Here is a 17,068-nt window from a genome sequence, read left to right as displayed (position 1 = left end):
TACGGTAGAAACGTGTCTTGACAATGGAGATCAATAAAAGAACAACTTATTCAATAATGTATTTTGTTTGATTAGTCTATTTGTGATCGATCCGGATCAATTTTAGCCTCGGTCATCAGGTCGTGGATTATAATCCTATTCCAGAATTGAAATCCTATGTTTTGATTGGCTAGTTGTTGAATAACAGCCAATAGCGTTATGGTATTTTCATGTCTCCCAGATATACAAATCTTATTTCGTGTGATCCAGATTATCTTAATGGGATGTCTGGGTCTATAGAGAGTCCACCTTCATAGGGGGATCACATCAGATTGAAAATTACAATGCGTTGCGATGCAAAAGGTCTACCGTGAAAGTTCCGCTTGCCCACTGCAACTCACGGATGTTCGTGGGTTGTCGAATGGTTTGTCAGCGTGAAATTTTTATTTGTATGTTTTTACCTTTTCACCATTTCACGTTGTCAAGGACGAATAAAGTATAAATACGATTGTTTTTTATAACTGTTTATCTGTTTCGAACTCGATGACACGGCCTTATTGGATGATCATTACAATCACAAATAGTGATATAAAACTGTTAAAGAAGTTTGCCCACATAAGACTTTATTGTAACCCGACTACTCTGACGATAGGGCAGTTATCAAATGTCGTTTTATACTGGAGATCATCCCGATCCTTTATGAGAAATTTGTCAAAAATTTTGGTATCTTTACAATGCTGCACCATTATTGGGTTTATCAAGAAATTATCAGATATTCTACAATGTCTCTGTGCCCCAAACGCTATCATAAAGCAGTCAAGGCATATACTTTCCAAGATCGTGCATGTTACAGTATCGATAATCAATAATACCGGCCCCTTGAGAGAATTGATATTACGCTGGGGTAAGTCTACTAGAGCGAATCAACGACTGAAAAAAAAAAAACGGAATTGCCATCAGTTGCTCATATTCTAGCAATTGAATCTTGTGGACATGGGAGCTGGGAATCTCTGACCATTCAGTTGATAGCAGGTGCAAGTGTTCATTCTTTTCATTTCATTTCCAAAGCTCTAACCGACTATGTTACCTTTCCTCAAATAACCAAATAACAAATGCAAATTGTTACATATGCAGTAAATAAAGCAGAATTTGTAGTCAAAAGGTTTCGTAAACATTTACTTAAAGTTTCAATACAAATATAGAGGTCCTGGATGCGGCTGCTGAACCACTGGAATCGGTTTGATCGGTTGAATCACAGGAATTGGCTCTAGCGACTGAACCACTGGAATCGGTTGTATTGGCTGAACCACTGACATTGGTTGTATTTGCTGAACCACGGGCATTGCTTGTATTGGCTGAACCACAGGCATCGACTGTATTGGCTGAACCACAGGCATCGGCTGTATTGGCTGAACCACGGGCATCGGCTGTATTGGTTGGACTACAGACAATGATTGATCTTTCGGCTGAACCACTGGAATTGACTGCATTGGTTTAACCACAGTAAAATGTTGTTCTTTAGGCTGAACCATTGGAATTAGCTGCATTGGTTGAACCACTGGTATATTTTGTTCTTTTGGTTGAACCACTGGAATTAGCTGCATCGGTTGAACCTCTGTAATATTTTGATCTTTTGGCTGGCCCAATGAAGTTGACTGTCCTGGCGATGGTTCTGGTGGTAGAAATTGCTGAAAACCTATTAGTGGTAGAGGTTTCTGAGGCATTTGTATTAACCCCTGAACTGGTTGTTGTCCTACAATGCTTTGCTGAATGAGGTCAATATCGTTCTCCAAGCTCCACTCTCTTATGGTCCGGAGATGAAAAGCCACCAAAAAGGCAGCAATTAATTCGAGCACGAATGTAACAATTGCAAGGTAGTAACACCATTGTAATGTGTATTTTTTGTCGTCGCCCAGATTTACTTTGGATGTTTCTGTGGTATCGACAACAAATCCTATCCACAGTATCATTAGTGCTAAGGCTGAAATAGACAAGATTTCAAGTGATTAAAATTATTGAGGTTTAGAACAAGGAGTTTTATAGGAACTATTAAGAGGTTTTTCGTGTATCGGGACTCTGATATGCCAGGATCGATTCGCACCATTCCAATTTTTAACCAATTTCAATTTTTTTTATCATTTTACACAGTGAAAGAATGGTCTGTGACCTCCGTGGTAAATAACGTGGCCCCTGACTGACCACCCCACCTGATGTGTCCTAGAAACGCAACTGTGAAGGCCAGAATTCTCTGGGTCCTTTAAAGCACAGAGCTGATTATGCTGAGTAAGGTATAAACTATAGGTGCCATTACAGCATAGCAATCACTAATCGGAATTCATGCCCAACTGGTAATCGCTATGGTGTGGGGGCAACCTAAGAAAAACGTTCATCGAAACCTCGTCAAATTCAAACCTCTTCGTTTTAAAAGAAAAACAGAAACAGAAAATGCAACAAACCTGCTAACAAATGTCCAGCTATGCATGTCTTCACAACTCCCACTTGGTACTTTTCCGTCCAAGCTTTATAGAAAGCTAAAATGTTGGCAACCAAAGCCACGGTCATGAATACAAATGTAATCAGATCAGCTGCTTGTATTATCTTAAATACAACTGAAATATTGACATAAATAAGATTGGTTACACAATGTTTCAACGGTTGATAAGTCACCTCCCCCAGGAACTGAGGCTGCCCGACACCCCCCCCCCCCCTCCTTTAATTTAAAAATTCATATCATTTTACGTAGGTGAAGAATTGCATGCATTTCAGACTAAGGTCTCAATGTTTTACTACGTTCGCCCTTTATTATTTTCATGGCCTTGTCAGGTGCACAAAAATGTGACGTAAAACACCATTTCTCTGGCGTTTTTATTATTAATTGAGTTCTTAACTGGTGGCTTGAACCACCTTTATAATACCAATCTTTCATAGAAACCACAGCGTTTCATTTCAACATACCTTTAACAGTCAAAATGGAAACGTCCTCGCATTCCAAATACTGCGTCTGAACATCTTGAATCTTGACACAACTCTTCCACAATCCATCTCGCTGTACAACTGTCCCATTCTTTTCTTGAACATATCTCCAGTAACTAGTATCCGTAACAACTATGTGTAACATTAGGGCGATTCCAGCTAATACCAAACTGACTATCAGACATTTCGTGACGGTTCCTGGTAGTTCAAAATTCATATGCGTATGTTGATTATTCTGTGAAAGATCGCTTCCATCCATTTCAGGAATCCAGTACAGTATAGGCTTGTTGCTCATGGTGGCAACTTACTCCGTGAACTGATTTCAAACTGAATACAGTCACAATTAATCTCACTCTTAGTGGTACTCAATGATGGTCCGAGAAACTATCTAAGATACTTCTACGGTAAGATCCGCGATAATTGGTCGGTAAACATCTTTTGAGTGTGTATCACATTTTAATGTCGAGTCGAGCAAAAGTGTTTGCGCACATCCGGGAATGATTCAAAACATAAACACGTAAAGTCCATTCTATTTTTGGTGGGACAAGCAATAAGACCAATTTCATTGAGACTCGTCTCAATACCATTTTCATCACCACCTAAAACATACGGTGGACTGATCCAGTCTAATTTTAGAATCGTTCCCGGATGTGCATGAATACATTTGCCCCAAATTCCTATTACTGCGAGCACTGGCTGTGTTTATATTTTGAATCCTCCCAAAAATAAAATTATTCTTCATTTTATGAGACCCGATGAAGACCAATGTTTCGCTGGAAATGTTTCCGACATTTAGAACCTTAGGCATATTAGATAAAATCAAAGTTTGGAGACTGAATGGTAACTTTCAAAGTAAGTTGCAAACTGTAATATAGCGAAAATAGTTTACTTTCCTTTAGCCAAGAACTGAGTTTGTCATGCGCATTTGAGTCCTTTTCTTTTGCCTCTTCGGTCCCCTCTACCAGTACCGTAGATACAGTCCTCCAGAAAAATTCCATTTCTGCAACAATGCCCCTTTCGGATATACTAGGTTACTTGTCCCTCCAAACATTCAAGTCAGGAGCGTCATTAGAATTGAAAGGTGTAAAAACAGAGCAAGATAAAAGAAGTTTACAATAGATTTAATAATTATCTTTAAAAACAATAATAAGGTTAATATAGATTAGAACCATCTGTCTTTTTTACATTTTTTTGTAGAGCCATCGCTGGTGTCAAAACGGTTAATATATTTTATTTAAAACAAATACTTTGACTGGTGTCTATATCTTCAACCAATTTCTCTATGTACTATCTCAATGGCTTAACCTGGAAAAAAGTATTCAAGTAGCTATACAGGTAGCTGAAGGAGCTCTATCAGCTGGTAAAGCAAGTACTAGATAGCTGAAATTGAGCTCTATCAGCTGGTAAGCAAGTATTTAAACAACTATACAGATAGATAAAATTGAGCTCTATCAACTGGTAATGTAAATATTTAAACAACTATATCTGTTTATATTAGGTACAAGACAAACAAACCTTTAATAAGAATGAATCACAGACATCTGATATAAACTGTTCTAATGTTATCATTGTTTGTCCTTTGTTATTTGTCATAGCCTGAAAGAAAAAAAAAATTTGAGGATATCTCCTATTTTTCTGCGACTGATATGGCTAACAATGAAGGACAATGCCATGCAGTGTACAATGAGCGAAATTTGTCACAACAGCAGCATCAGCCAACTCTTTTGGATTTCCAACTGTCAAAGCAACTTAAACTCTCAGAATACAAACCTATAAAACTTATGAGTGCAAACCAGGGCCTCAGAGGCTGGGCTATTGCTTTCATACATTCATTTATAACCATTTATTTTGGTGTGTTATATCTGTCTCAGACACTTAAATAAATGAAAGTAAGTTGCAGAAAGCCGGAAAGATAAATTTTTTGAAAGCAGTGTTATGAGATTTCACATGGAAAGGGAAGTAATTGGCTGAAAACTACTGAATTCCATAGTGTTTTACAAACACTTATACCAAATATATAGAAATATTCTTGGAATACATGATTCAGGATAATATCCAGGATTGTCTGCAATTGTAGGTTACTAGGGCATTTAATAACAAAAATATGCAATACTGGTATCAAATATAGTGCTGGGCCTCGCAGTCCCCAGGTTGCATCCAAAGGGGTTAAAGGTTAGCGTGTAGAACAAGGTGCCTCAGTTAAGTGTCCAATCAGAATGGAAAGGTGCTCGAATTGTAAACTACTGTGGAATACCATGTTGTGTGCTAAGTGATGTTAAAAGGCTAATCTTACCCTCTCTAAACTGTGATACAATATATCTGGTCCTAATTTATGACTAGCTTGAAATATTCTACAATAATACAAAAAATACATATATCATATTTGTACTCAAAATAACAGAGATTTTGTTGTATGTACTTTATTTAATTTGATATTTTGTACAATCTCATTGCCTTTTCATTTAACCCAATGATAGTGCTAAAGTTTAGCCAACCATATCCCTTATCACAATAAAATCCAATGTTCTGGTCATCTCCTGTACAGATATAACAGATACATGCTGTGGAAACAGTGTTTTTGGAAGAGAGGGGACCAAATTCTCAACATTGGACTTGAGACTTATGAGCAAAGTAGTTCACCTCTCTGAACAGGAGGACAAAATCATCAAGGAGAATATTCTACTGCACCAAACCTCTCCACTTATTACTAATTGACTAAGGTGCTTATATTACAATATTCCTTATTCCGGAAAACTGAACTAAGATACAATCATGATTTCAAATAATATAGTAATTTGAATTTGAAAATTCAAAAATGTTAAGTGATTGACCAATCAGATGATACTAGTTACCTATTTGAGTCGGGTTTTGTATTTTTTAAGACGGTATTAAGTTGCTGTAAGACAGTATCACACAATATTTTATCAGCTTTACCAGTTTTATCTAAATCTAATGATTGAAACAGATTCTCCGTTAGTTTACAGTAATCTGGAACAAAAACAGAGCTTGAAATATTTTATAGGACCTACTTAGTACAATGATTTCAAACATGCATCAATTGGATTCACCAATCCATTTTCTTCTGACTAATTACTCTTGTTCATTCATTCATTTATTCAATCGAGTCTTGAAGCGCTCTCTCTTCTCAGTATTGTCATTATCATTATGGATCATTCATTCATTTGAATGATGAGAAATTGTAATGTTTCAAAGTTTTGTATCTGTATCAGGGATACTGATACTAATAGCATCAATTTTCACCACTCCAATTTTCAGTCAGACTTCTGTGGGTCTTGCAAACCTATTTGGAAGTTGATATCTCTTTAAAATAATTGGTAAAATTTGACAAATATGCCAAGACAGAATAATCATTTTTACCTTGTAAAACACAACAAGTAAAAACACCAGATCTAAATACATCATAAGGTACAGCTTCATAATCACAACATTCTATCTTATTCATTAATTTACTAACAATACTAGACTCTATCTCCCTGAAAGTATAATATACGTTCATATTACATATATTAAGACACAATCTGAAACATGTTGTTACTCAGAGTTGTCTTGATCGTACAGCATGAAACTCTGAGTGACATATATAAAACAACATTTGGAGTCTCGCCCTAATCATGATCAAATCACATTGTGTTATCTGTCTGTTGAGTGATCTTAAACTTACACAGCCAATAGCACAAGAGACCTCAGTTTATTGCATATCCCATGTTAGTCGCTTGCAACGCTGACAAGGGGGAACAGGGTTGAAAAAGTGGAAAAAACCTGAAACCAGATTACCAAACATGCTTCCAATAGAATATTTTAGATATTAGGTCCATACCTGCATAAAGCTTGTAATAGTTCATTATATATAACACCATTTACTCCTTTAACTCTCTTGTAAACTAAATTATAAGCTTAAAGGTATTATGATAGGGTACTAAGTTAATATCAGAATGAAGTGAACACACAGGGACTTGGTTTGTTGTCAGATCTGAACAACAAGGTTGAAAAATCTCATAGTCTGACAAATCTTTTTTGAGACTGTGTTGCAACTAAAGTTTGACAAGTAGTACTTGTTGAAATGTTTTTTTATAAATGAACCCATGGTCGGGTGTCCACTTTGAAAACTGGAAAGTGATACAGGAAAAACTGCATCCTCTTACCTTTATGTTTATTTAAGATATTATAAGCTCTACTGACATTACTCTCAAATACAGGTCGACTATGGTGGGTCATCTGTATGGTTTGTAAAGCTTTCTGTATTAATCCGCTCTGTTCATCATATGCTTCAAAACTACAGAAAAAATATACTATTAGTATATATACCGTGTACATGTATATAAGTATAATATACCCAAATGTAAATGCATAGGAATAATCTGGGAATTATCAATCCCAGCTGTAAATGTGAATTGAGTAAATCAGCTTTCCTTATTATTCTAGTTAACTAAGCTGTAAATGGGCATGGATTATCCAGGCAAGATCTATGCCAATGGGTTTTGGATGAGGACCAGAGCCTGTTAGACAAACTCACTTTGTTTCCATTAAAATAATGATAAAGATAGTTCATTACTAGTAGTTTCATACTTACTAGTCAGCCAGAAATACCATAGGATCATCAGGTCTATTGGCTATTATTTTACCCATAACATCTTGCATCAAAAACTTTACATTAACTCTCTCTAAAAAACAACCATTTTGATTTAGAACAAAATTACTTAGCGAAACACAGGGGCAAGAGGAAACATTGTATTGGTTAGCCGGTATTAAGTAAAGTTTGAACTATGGGGTATAAAATATAAAGTAATTAGTAAAAAAAAAATACCTGACAAATAAATGACATTCAATTCAATGCTTGGGATATAATATTGGCTTTGCCTAAATGCAAGCCCTACTTTTACTTTTACTTTTTCGCAACAAAATAAAGTCCCGTCACCTTGTCTCTTCCACGCATCCGAAACTATTAAAGCCATAATTCCCTAAAGATAAGGCTTAAAGAATGTCTGATTTTAATAAATTGTATCTAAATATAAAATAACTAACCCAGGAACTGTCTGTCGGTTTCTTGCGATTTTTCTTCAGAAACCACTTTCCTTTTGTCAGCCATCTTTGTTTACACTAACTACACTCTACTTTCATTGAATAATATGGATACCGTACATAATTACATACATTTCAAGAGTAAACGAAACAGAATGACAAGGAGGTGGGCGAATTCCACGTCTTCCGATATTTCTCTTGTACCAGAACTGTCTATTTTTTTTCCATAAGATAGTCAGGTGTTCAGAACTAACTCTCAATCGGCTTTGTCCACCCCACTCCTACACCACACCCCCCTCCCCCCAATTCAACCTGGACCCGCACGTAAGTAATTCATAATGAAAAGTGGTACCAGGTGTAGCCTAGAGAGTAAAGCATATCCTGCCTGGTGCCACACCCGCATTTTCTCTAAGCTACCGTAGGCAATTCTGTCTCCTTCTCGGTCACCCCCACCTAATGACACTAATGATTCGAAAAATCCATGGAACTGGTATAACAGACAATTATGGATTTTCTACATTTTGGCTACTTGCAATGGATCAAGTGTCGTAAATAAACATTACTTTTTGCAAGCAAAGTTTGTTTTTTAAGGCATACAGTTGCGTTGTTATCGTACTAACCGTAAGACAGGCGTATAAGGCACAGGTATAGACCATCCAATAAATGTGTAAGTCAGTGGATTGGCGACTTTTGTAGGCTTAAAGACTGGTGGTATTGATTTTGGGCTCCCTCCCGTTTGATTTTGAGCACCTATGCCTATGCTAGTATATACTGTCTTTCCATGCATAACGCCACATTTAATTAGCAAATTTTCTTTGTATATTAGACAATAAAAATTCTAATGTCAAATATCCAAATCTTTGAGAATCAAACCAGCCTGACAGTCATAACAAAGTTTTTTATCTTTCAGTTTTATCCCCGATTCTCTATCCCGCACAGCCTGTCTGTGCTCCTTGCTTCCCTTGACCTTCAGTAAAATATTCTGTTCACTAACAGCCGCCATCAACAGAATTCGTCTATAACTATTCCATAAAAGAACCTGAAATAAAATACTGGAATTAACAAAAATTCTATGCTCTGACATTTCCGCAACCAAAGTTGGAAGGGGGTTGTATCATTTAGGTGTAGGCTATTCAGATTCAAATACATACAGCCCGTAGTAAAGGTTCCCAGGTGAATTTAGAGTGTGTGGAATGTCGGTACCTTACACCACCCCATTTCATTTTCAAATTTAATCGTGTAAGGCTATGGACATAGAGTTATATATGGGTAGGCCTATGATATGCATTTCAAGAAGAGCAACTTTATTGAACTTACGTCTATGGGGTTGCTATTTGCGGGTTGACTTGGGGCTTTTGAATCCCTGTCGCTCATCTTTTACGAAGTCAAAATAACAGAACTTCGGTCGAAGTCAGAGATCAAGTAGTCTCTGACACCCAGACCTCTCCTGTCTTCGACGCAAACGAAATGGAACTGGATGATTTAGGCTACCGATCTATAGGCCACTGATATATATAAATAAATTTATTGGCTTTTTTTCAAAATTTTCATACCAATTTTTCACTGATAACTGATTCATGTTTTTGGTGAAAAAGAAATATTTTAATGGTTTATTCCCTTATCGCTTTCCAATTTCGCCCCTTATTCATTTCGCCTCGTCCCGTTCTGCCCCCTTCCCATTTTGCCCCTTATTCCCACTTCGCCTTTCTCCCTACATTTACACTGAAATTGAAATGAATTGAAGCATAAGAGTAAGTTTAATACAGAAAAAGAAATTATATTGATATTATATCTGAAAAATTTGAAAAGGTCGTAAGCAGCCCTCCAACACTTACATATAATTTATATTAATTGAAGATATTGAGTATTGGTTTGAGTTCCAAACTGCCACAGAACCATAATGCCTACCGGATCGAAATTAAAATCGAAACAAGCATAATTATATTATTTAAGAATATAGGGGCGAAGTAGGAAGGGGGCGAAATGGGAAGTAGTGAAGTGGATAGGGACAAAATGGGCAAGGGGCGAACTGGGAAAGGGGGCAATTGGGAAGAGAACGAAATGGGAAAGGGGCGATTTGGGAAAGGGGCGAAAAGGGAATGATTTAGGGGCGAATTGGGAAGGGGTGATGCGGGAAGACACCGGTTGACTTAGGGGTAACACCACCACACGCGATCAGAGAGACATGAGGGATAAAGGGCCCTACGAATTTTTTGTTCCTTGGGCATGGAAAAGCTCAGAGCTTCTCAGTCCACATCTGAACGCGGCCAAATTGTCTTTATGAATTATTCGTAGCCATAGATCTCTATGGTTTATTATGTTTACATGTTTATTTCTTCACTATGACAAATTAATAAGGGTTTATTTGTTTGGTAGCTTAATATTTGTTCAACCAAACATATCTATCAGTGTCATATGCTACTTGTTATTGCAACCGAAACTATGACAAATTTTAAAGACCGTTGATAATTGATAAAGGTACCTTTCAACTGAAATTGGGGTAAGTGTATTGAGTCGACATGCCCAAATTGTCACATTTCAGGTCAAATCTGTCATCAAAAATAAGAGGACAGGGACAACGACTCCTTGGCGTTGAAAATTTCAGAAGATTTGAACCCACAGTCTCGCAAATCCATAACTTAATACAGACCCATTTATATACAGGCCATGGGTCGACATGAATAGCCTAGAATTAATAAAGGAAGATGTTTTATTCGGGTTTACCACATTATCGTACGCCGACTGAGATTATAATCCTCGACCACCAATTGTTCGACCTACAAAGCAAAATAAAGTCATGTAAATATTTAATCAACTGTCAACGGAATTGAGAGGTAATTGGTTTTTGAGGCAAATTGCACTTTACACCCACCGTAATTTAAGACGATGGCTATTTTTAGCTGAACTGTTTACAGTCACGAGTTGACATGACGTCATAACATGTGAGTCTATGTCATTCTTCCTATCTTTATACCTACGCCGATTTACTAACAAAATTCATCGCTCATAAGCAATAAAAGTCGTCTTGACAAAATCTAAGAATCATTGTGTGACTTTCATTTGGTATTGATTGAAACTCAGTCGAAATTTTCATTTTTTAGCGGATTTAAATTTTCTCTGTAAAGGATTATTTTGTATTGCGTAGGAATATATCAAGGTGTGATCAGATTGACAAGTGCGCTGTGGCAGTCAAGACGGACTTTAATTAAATTTTTAAAGAATCTCCAATTTTTTCTGGTGATAATATCTATAAACTGACAAAATGGTTGAGGGTGGAATGAAATGTATCAAACTACTTTTGTTTGTCTTCAATCTATTGTTCGTGGTAAGTATTAGAAGCCATTTAATTGATTAAAATATGTCAAAATTTTTCTGATTTTGAATGTGAAATCTTGATAGAATTTGATTGTTTATGTGGCGTGTTTCCACTAAAAATTAGCCTATGATCTTTGTAGATCAAAATTTACGATGAACGTACATCGCTTTGATTTTTTATGATATTATTAGCCAATGAGACTGGTCAGTCACCCAGTGATAATGATAAGTAAAATGCAGCGCTAGACTAGATAGACCTAGCCTAGTGCTTGTGTAGTCTAGTGATATTTTTTTTTGCCCATCTCTAAGGATCTAAAAGAAAATAAAACATGCTCCCGCCGTCCATGGTCAAAGGATCCGAAAAGTCCATGGGGCGTTGCTTGTAGAGCAGGAAGATAGAAGGATCTAGAAATGCATAGGCTCCAAGTTAAGGTTTCAATGTTCAATATTATTTTCAAAGAGAATTTTATTCATTATCAAATGTTCAACTCAAAGAGTCAAAGACACCATAGAAATTTGATATTGTTTGATTGCAAAACACCAAACTTGGCTTACTGCATAGTTTAATTCTTAGATAAGTGGTCATTCATTATTTGAAATAGGGTGGGGCTAATAATATAGTACTGTGTAATCAAATCTGTCACTATATCTTGGCCTATAAATAAACATACTCTAACCATATGTGAATTTATTTAAATTATTACAATATAGGGAAATAAGTCATTACTATTTGGAGGCAAAGGTTCCAATGCTCTTAAAAAATATAGAAAAAATTCAAAAATATGTTTGCTATGCTCAGATCACGACTCATTTAAATATGACAATGTGGCCACTGGCCAGTCAATCCAACTATAGCTTAAGGAAATTTGGTCAAGGAAACAAACATCAAGTCTAAATTAAGCTTCTCCAAATGAATTTGAGCTTATTGTCTTCTTCAAGCCTTTCTCCGAACATCTACATACATTTTAAAAATTAAGAATACAGTACATGGATAATTCATTAAAAACACAATTATCAAAAAATTAACTTGAATTAACTCTTAAATATTATCTTTAAAGATCGTCAATATTTTGTTATTGTAGATTATTGGTACCGGTATAAGCTTACTGATATATATCATATTGTGATTATATTTTGTCTATCTTATTGTAGATTGCTGGTATTGGTTTGATTGGAGCCGGATCCTATGTCCAGATAAAACTGACTGAGTACAGTGATATACTGGGAAGTCAGTATACTGGCCCAGGCATATTGATTATAATAGTAGGCGTGGTTATCTTCGGAATTGCCTTCTTTGGATGTTGTGGTGCCATCAAGGAAAATTATTGTCTTGTTATGACCGTAAGTAACATTTCTCACCAGACTGAGTTTCAAGAATAAATTTGAATAATTGTTTACAAGAGTGGTTCTTTCTGGCTATGGATTGACTTGTTTATCGGGAAATAAGATATTTATATAGGTTCTAATCTCTATCAGTTGGTGTATTTCATCATCTTTCTTCATTATTCCAGAAATGTACCAGCTGGTAGACAGGATGTTCCTAAACCTAAGTTGTTAATCTTGCAACAAAAATGTTTGTATTTCTTTTGAGAAGCCTTCATTACATGTTTCTTCTGTTTATAGTTTGGTGCCCTGTTGACAATCATCTTTATCTTGGAAATTGCTGGAGGTATTGCTGGTTTCGTTTTGAAAAATCAGGTGAGCTAACTCTTCTATAATTTCTTAAAAACTAGCACAATTACATTTTATTCTATATCATGTTTTTATTTACCTTACTTTTGTCCTGGCCATATATATTACACACTATGCTGGCCATATTTCCCTCATTGCACACTGTCCTGGACTTGTATCTGGTTATCATTTTTGAACATATGATTATTTTTTATTTATTTGTTTTCAGATAGAGAGTGATGTCATTACTCTATTAAAAGAGAAAGAAGGACAATATTACAAAAACGATGGTGTGAAAGCATCTTTTGATGCCTTACAAAAAGATGTAAGTTGATATTTAGATGCTTGCCAATCTTTAAGTAGCAATGCCTTTAATTACACACTCAGGAAAGAGTTGGCTTGGTTTGTTAAAGGCTTGCTCACTAACCTTCAGGGGTCAATTCTAGCATTGGTCGAAATAAAACCATGAGATTTTCAACCCTCTTTGCTCCTTCCTATAGGAGGGACTGGCATGGAAATAGTGTTGAAAATAACAAATAGTAGGCTAATGACTCTGTAGTGGCAAAATGCCCTTCATTGTACAAATAACAGCCTAAGCTGCTGCAGAAAAATGGAAGGTAATACACAACTCGTTTAATTTCTAATGTATAAGCTGTATTCAAAATTGAGTACCCGGTACTTGACTCAATTGGTATCATTTGCATCATATCAAATTTATGATAACCTCTCCCCTGTCTACCAGCTGAACCTTGGCCAACCTCTTGGTACAGATCAATCGGGACTCATTTACAGCTGGGTGGAAAAGAGGGATGGAGGGAAAAATTTAGTTAATATTGCTAAATGTGATAAGTGTGAAATGTTTTTGTAGTTTGCCTGTTGTGGAGTTGATGGACCTAACGATTGGATCAATGGCACTGCCAATAATACAATTCCAACATCTTGTTGTAAGGATTTCAAACAAGGACAGACTTGTGACTTGGCTAAGGCTTATCCAGAGGTGAGTACAACCCTAATATCATTTTAAAAAGATTTTGGTCAAGTGCCTTTTCTTCTTTGCTAGTCAAACTATTCATATCCATAATGCAATACACAAAGTAGAGAAGGTTTTTTATGTGTATTAAGGCTTCTTTATTTGTATCATTCTAATTTCCCATCAGATGTCTGTATTTCAACAATTTCAATTCTTCTGGGACACAGCAATTTGACAAAAATTCTAAATATGTCTTAGATCCATTGCTATAGTGACATCATAATTCGCTTAATTATAGTTTATTATCATCCCTCTATTGATATATAATAGGTCACAGCTAGATCTGATATTTATTATTTTTTATATAGGGTTGCGAGAAAAAATTTGTGGACTATCTGAAAAATAATATTGGTATAATTGGTGGAATTGGTATTGGTCTAGCATTTATTCAGGTAACTACTTCTTCATTATTGTTTTTTTCACACACCCTTGTAGATATGACCACATTTCACTTTATCCAAATCAATGTCCTTTTTCACAAAAGAAGGGATTGCCTTACTGTGCATAATATTTACAAAACAATGCTGTAAGTAGAAGCATGCTGATTGGCTGGTTTGGAATTCATAACACAAGACTTAAACAAAAATTGTTGTAGCCCCTCAAATATACCACAAACTAGAAATTTCTCTCTTTAATTTTTACTATTTTTACTACGCTTTTTTTTTTATATGGTGGAATATTGAGAAAAGAAAAATTATCTTTTTAACTTTCAATCGCAGAAAATTCGAAGACACACATAGGTTTGACAGCTCAAATTTTGACGTTGAGCTGTGAACGCTATTACTGATTATCTCAGCTTTAAAATATTCTGATTGGTTGAATCTGTCCCTTTAAATGTTACTAATCTTTGGATGTTTTTTTTTTTTTTTTGCAGGTTGTTGGAATATGTTTTGCTTGCTGTTTGGCTAGAGCTATCCGAAAAGAATACGAAGTAGTGTAATGTACAGAGTACTATAGAACTCTGTCCTCATTTCATATCTCTGCTCATTTCAAAGTTATTTTTCCAGTCTTCAGGATGGTTATTTTTGATAAAATTTCAATACAATTGTTAATTTGACACAAAAATCTATTTTTGGGATAAATAAGTACCAGAATTGTTATGTTAAATAAGTCAGTATTTAAAGTTCCAAATACAAGTACCAGAACAATACATAGACTAGTCATGAATATTAGTGATAATTTCATCTTATGTTTTCTTGATATCTTCGCAAGTTATCAAACCTTTACAGTTAATTTGATTTCAATATTGATTATAAAATGTTCTTTTTTATCTTAGAAAAAACATTCACTAACAGAAAAAAGCAGGAAACACTCTTTTCATTTCAATGTCTTGAGAGTTTGAGACTCTTATGATTTTCTCAATTAGAATTATGTCAACTCATTTTCATTATCTATTCATGCATCTTATTGTTATTTTTTATTTGTTATACTATTGCCTTGGTGACAATTATGTGGGGTTTATAGTAGACCTAGATTTAGACATGTTAGAAAATAAGACTTGGAATATCGCTTCAACAGTAGAGAAAAGGTTCAACTGGGGAAAAAAGTGGCTACTTACAAAGTGATGTCTTTGAGTAAATGTGAAAGAGCTGGGATGGATTTATGTGAGACTATGGACAGTGCAGAATTATCTGAATTTCAAGAAAATAGATAAAAGCTTAGCTTGCCTGGACTTTAAGCATTTTGCATAATTGCCTGATTAAGCTGTATGGATAATCTTGAACCGTATAAAGTATGTACTCGCATATTCCCTCTTTGAGGCTATTTCTTCTCGTGTTTGATTTAGAGCCTTCATTTCCTATCATCTGCTATGTATTTTTAAAGCTTTGATGTGATGTTATACTTATGTACTTAAAATATTCAACACGACCGAATAATTACAATCAAAAGAAACTATATACCGGTAAATTTATTGCCTTCTTTCATTTAGCAAATAGTTGAAATGTCTTTAAGACAATATTCCATTGTGTTTTTGTTGAATGTATTGATGTCTTGTGGATTTTTGAAATAGGGTCACATATAATTGTTAATTGTTAGATTGGGTAAATTTAGGTTTTCTGTCTGATACTTAAAATAATTGTAAAGAGGTTTTCTTAACTTTTTCTGTCTATTGGAGAAGCTTCAATGTGCACCGTTCAAATTTTCAGAAGTTTATGGGTCTGTAGCTCCACTTAACCTGAGCGTTTTATGGCATCGAAAACCTCTATACAGTTCCTTTAAGCCACTAGTTCAAACCATTTTAGGGTAGATCTGGTCAATGTGTAGCTAAGACTTAGTGTTAGCTTCTTCAAATAACATATTGGTATATATAATGTTCTTGAATTTTCTAAAAAAAAAAACAAGGTTCACAGTTTAATGCTATGTTTTTCACATTATTTTTGCTAATATTACATTTTTGTGTGCGCATATCAAAATTTTCTAAAGATATATATATCATAGATTTGTTCTTTCTGATTATGTTTTAGCTCTGGTCAAATTTTGATACAAGTTGCAATTTTCATAGCAGCATATTAACATTCAACAATTAATGTAATAATGTAATGTTATATTATAATGTTATAATGTAATGTTATAATATAATGTTATAATGTAATGTTATATTATAATGTAATAATGTAATGTTATATTATAATGTTATAATATAATGTTATAATGTAATGTTATAATATAATGTTATAATGTAATGTTATAATGTAATGGTGAATGATGTTATTTTAATATTGTTAATGAATATATTATAAATATTGTTCAAATATTTTTTGTGTATATTGTTGGCCAATAAATTTCTCATTATATAAAAACTTGTCCTATTAGAAAGCTGCCATCAGAAACTCAAACCCCTTTATATTGTTAAATCCGCATGGGTTAAATGGATTGTAAAGAGATCTTGCTTATGTTTGTTTTTTTTACATCCACACGACAGACGTTTAAAGGCGCCAAATTGTGTTCAGGGCAGTATTCAAAACTTTATAAGTTGTGGCGTTAAAAAAATTAACGGCTGGATTTTTTTAACTTATAATATTCAGATACGATAAGGGACATATTTCTCTAGATTTAGGT

The 17,068-nt window shown here is 34.9% G+C and overlaps 3 protein-coding genes across 3 annotated transcripts; 1 reads left to right on the top strand and 2 right to left on the bottom strand.

The window, feature by feature from the left end:
• Positions 1–1,130: 1,130 nt before the first annotated feature.
• LOTGIDRAFT_237457 (hypothetical protein) lies at positions 1,131–3,247 on the bottom strand (the record flags this gene model as incomplete). The annotated part of the gene is made up of 3 exons (XM_009046836.1): positions 1,131–1,960; positions 2,436–2,588; positions 2,935–3,247. 3 exons carry the CDS (start codon positions 3,245–3,247, stop codon positions 1,167–1,169), a joined length of 1,260 nt encoding a protein of 419 aa, XP_009045084.1. The 3' UTR covers positions 1,131–1,166.
• Positions 3,248–4,057: 810 nt separating this feature from the next.
• On the bottom strand, positions 4,058–8,074 carry LOTGIDRAFT_204984 (hypothetical protein). The gene is made up of 9 exons (XM_009046835.1): positions 7,996–8,074; positions 7,544–7,634; positions 7,116–7,246; positions 6,791–6,854; positions 6,331–6,446; positions 5,805–5,940; positions 5,246–5,303; positions 4,468–4,548; positions 4,058–4,257 (listed from the first exon to the last, which is right to left on the bottom strand). The coding sequence occupies exons 1-9, from the start codon at positions 8,057–8,059 to the stop codon at positions 4,240–4,242; spliced, it is 759 nt and encodes a 252-aa protein (XP_009045083.1). The 5' UTR covers positions 8,060–8,074; the 3' UTR covers positions 4,058–4,239.
• Positions 8,075–10,944: 2,870 nt separating this feature from the next.
• Positions 10,945–16,809, top strand: LOTGIDRAFT_204983 (hypothetical protein). The gene is made up of 7 exons (XM_009046834.1): positions 10,945–11,317; positions 12,460–12,648; positions 12,931–13,005; positions 13,208–13,303; positions 13,847–13,975; positions 14,317–14,400; positions 14,883–16,809. The coding sequence occupies exons 1-7, from the start codon at positions 11,255–11,257 to the stop codon at positions 14,946–14,948; spliced, it is 702 nt and encodes a 233-aa protein (XP_009045082.1). The 5' UTR covers positions 10,945–11,254; the 3' UTR covers positions 14,949–16,809.
• Positions 16,810–17,068: the final 259 nt, after the last annotated feature.

This window comes from Lottia gigantea (genome assembly GCF_000327385.1).
Source record: "Lottia gigantea unplaced genomic scaffold LOTGIsca_107, whole genome shotgun sequence".
NCBI classification, from domain to species: domain Eukaryota; kingdom Metazoa; phylum Mollusca; class Gastropoda; family Lottiidae; genus Lottia; species Lottia gigantea.
Note: the sequence above shows the minus strand (reverse complement) of the source record. Positions and strands in the feature narration are given on the sequence as shown.

What these genes read in the sequence shown, in the direction of transcription:
- LOTGIDRAFT_204984 (XM_009046835.1), bottom strand. Translation starts at nt 8,059, where the DNA reads ATGGCTGACAAAAGGAAAGTGGTTTCTGAAGAAAAATCGCAAGAAACC. An exon ending in ATGGTATTTCTGGCTGACTA is followed by an intron (nt 7,247 to 7,543) that starts GTAAGTATGAAA and finishes TTTTTTCTGTAG; the next exon opens with TTTTGAAGCATATGATGAAC. An exon ending in TATCTTAAATAAACATAAAG is followed by an intron (nt 6,855 to 7,115) that starts GTAAGAGGATGC and finishes CTTATAATTTAG; the next exon opens with TTTACAAGAGAGTTAAAGGA.
- LOTGIDRAFT_204983 (XM_009046834.1), top strand. Translation starts at nt 11,255, where the DNA reads ATGGTTGAGGGTGGAATGAAATGTATCAAACTACTTTTGTTTGTCTTC. An exon ending in ATTATTGTCTTGTTATGACC is followed by an intron (nt 12,649 to 12,930) that starts GTAAGTAACATT and finishes TTCTGTTTATAG; the next exon opens with TTTGGTGCCCTGTTGACAAT. An exon ending in TTGGTCTAGCATTTATTCAG is followed by an intron (nt 14,401 to 14,882) that starts GTAACTACTTCT and finishes TTTTTTTTGCAG; the next exon opens with GTTGTTGGAATATGTTTTGC.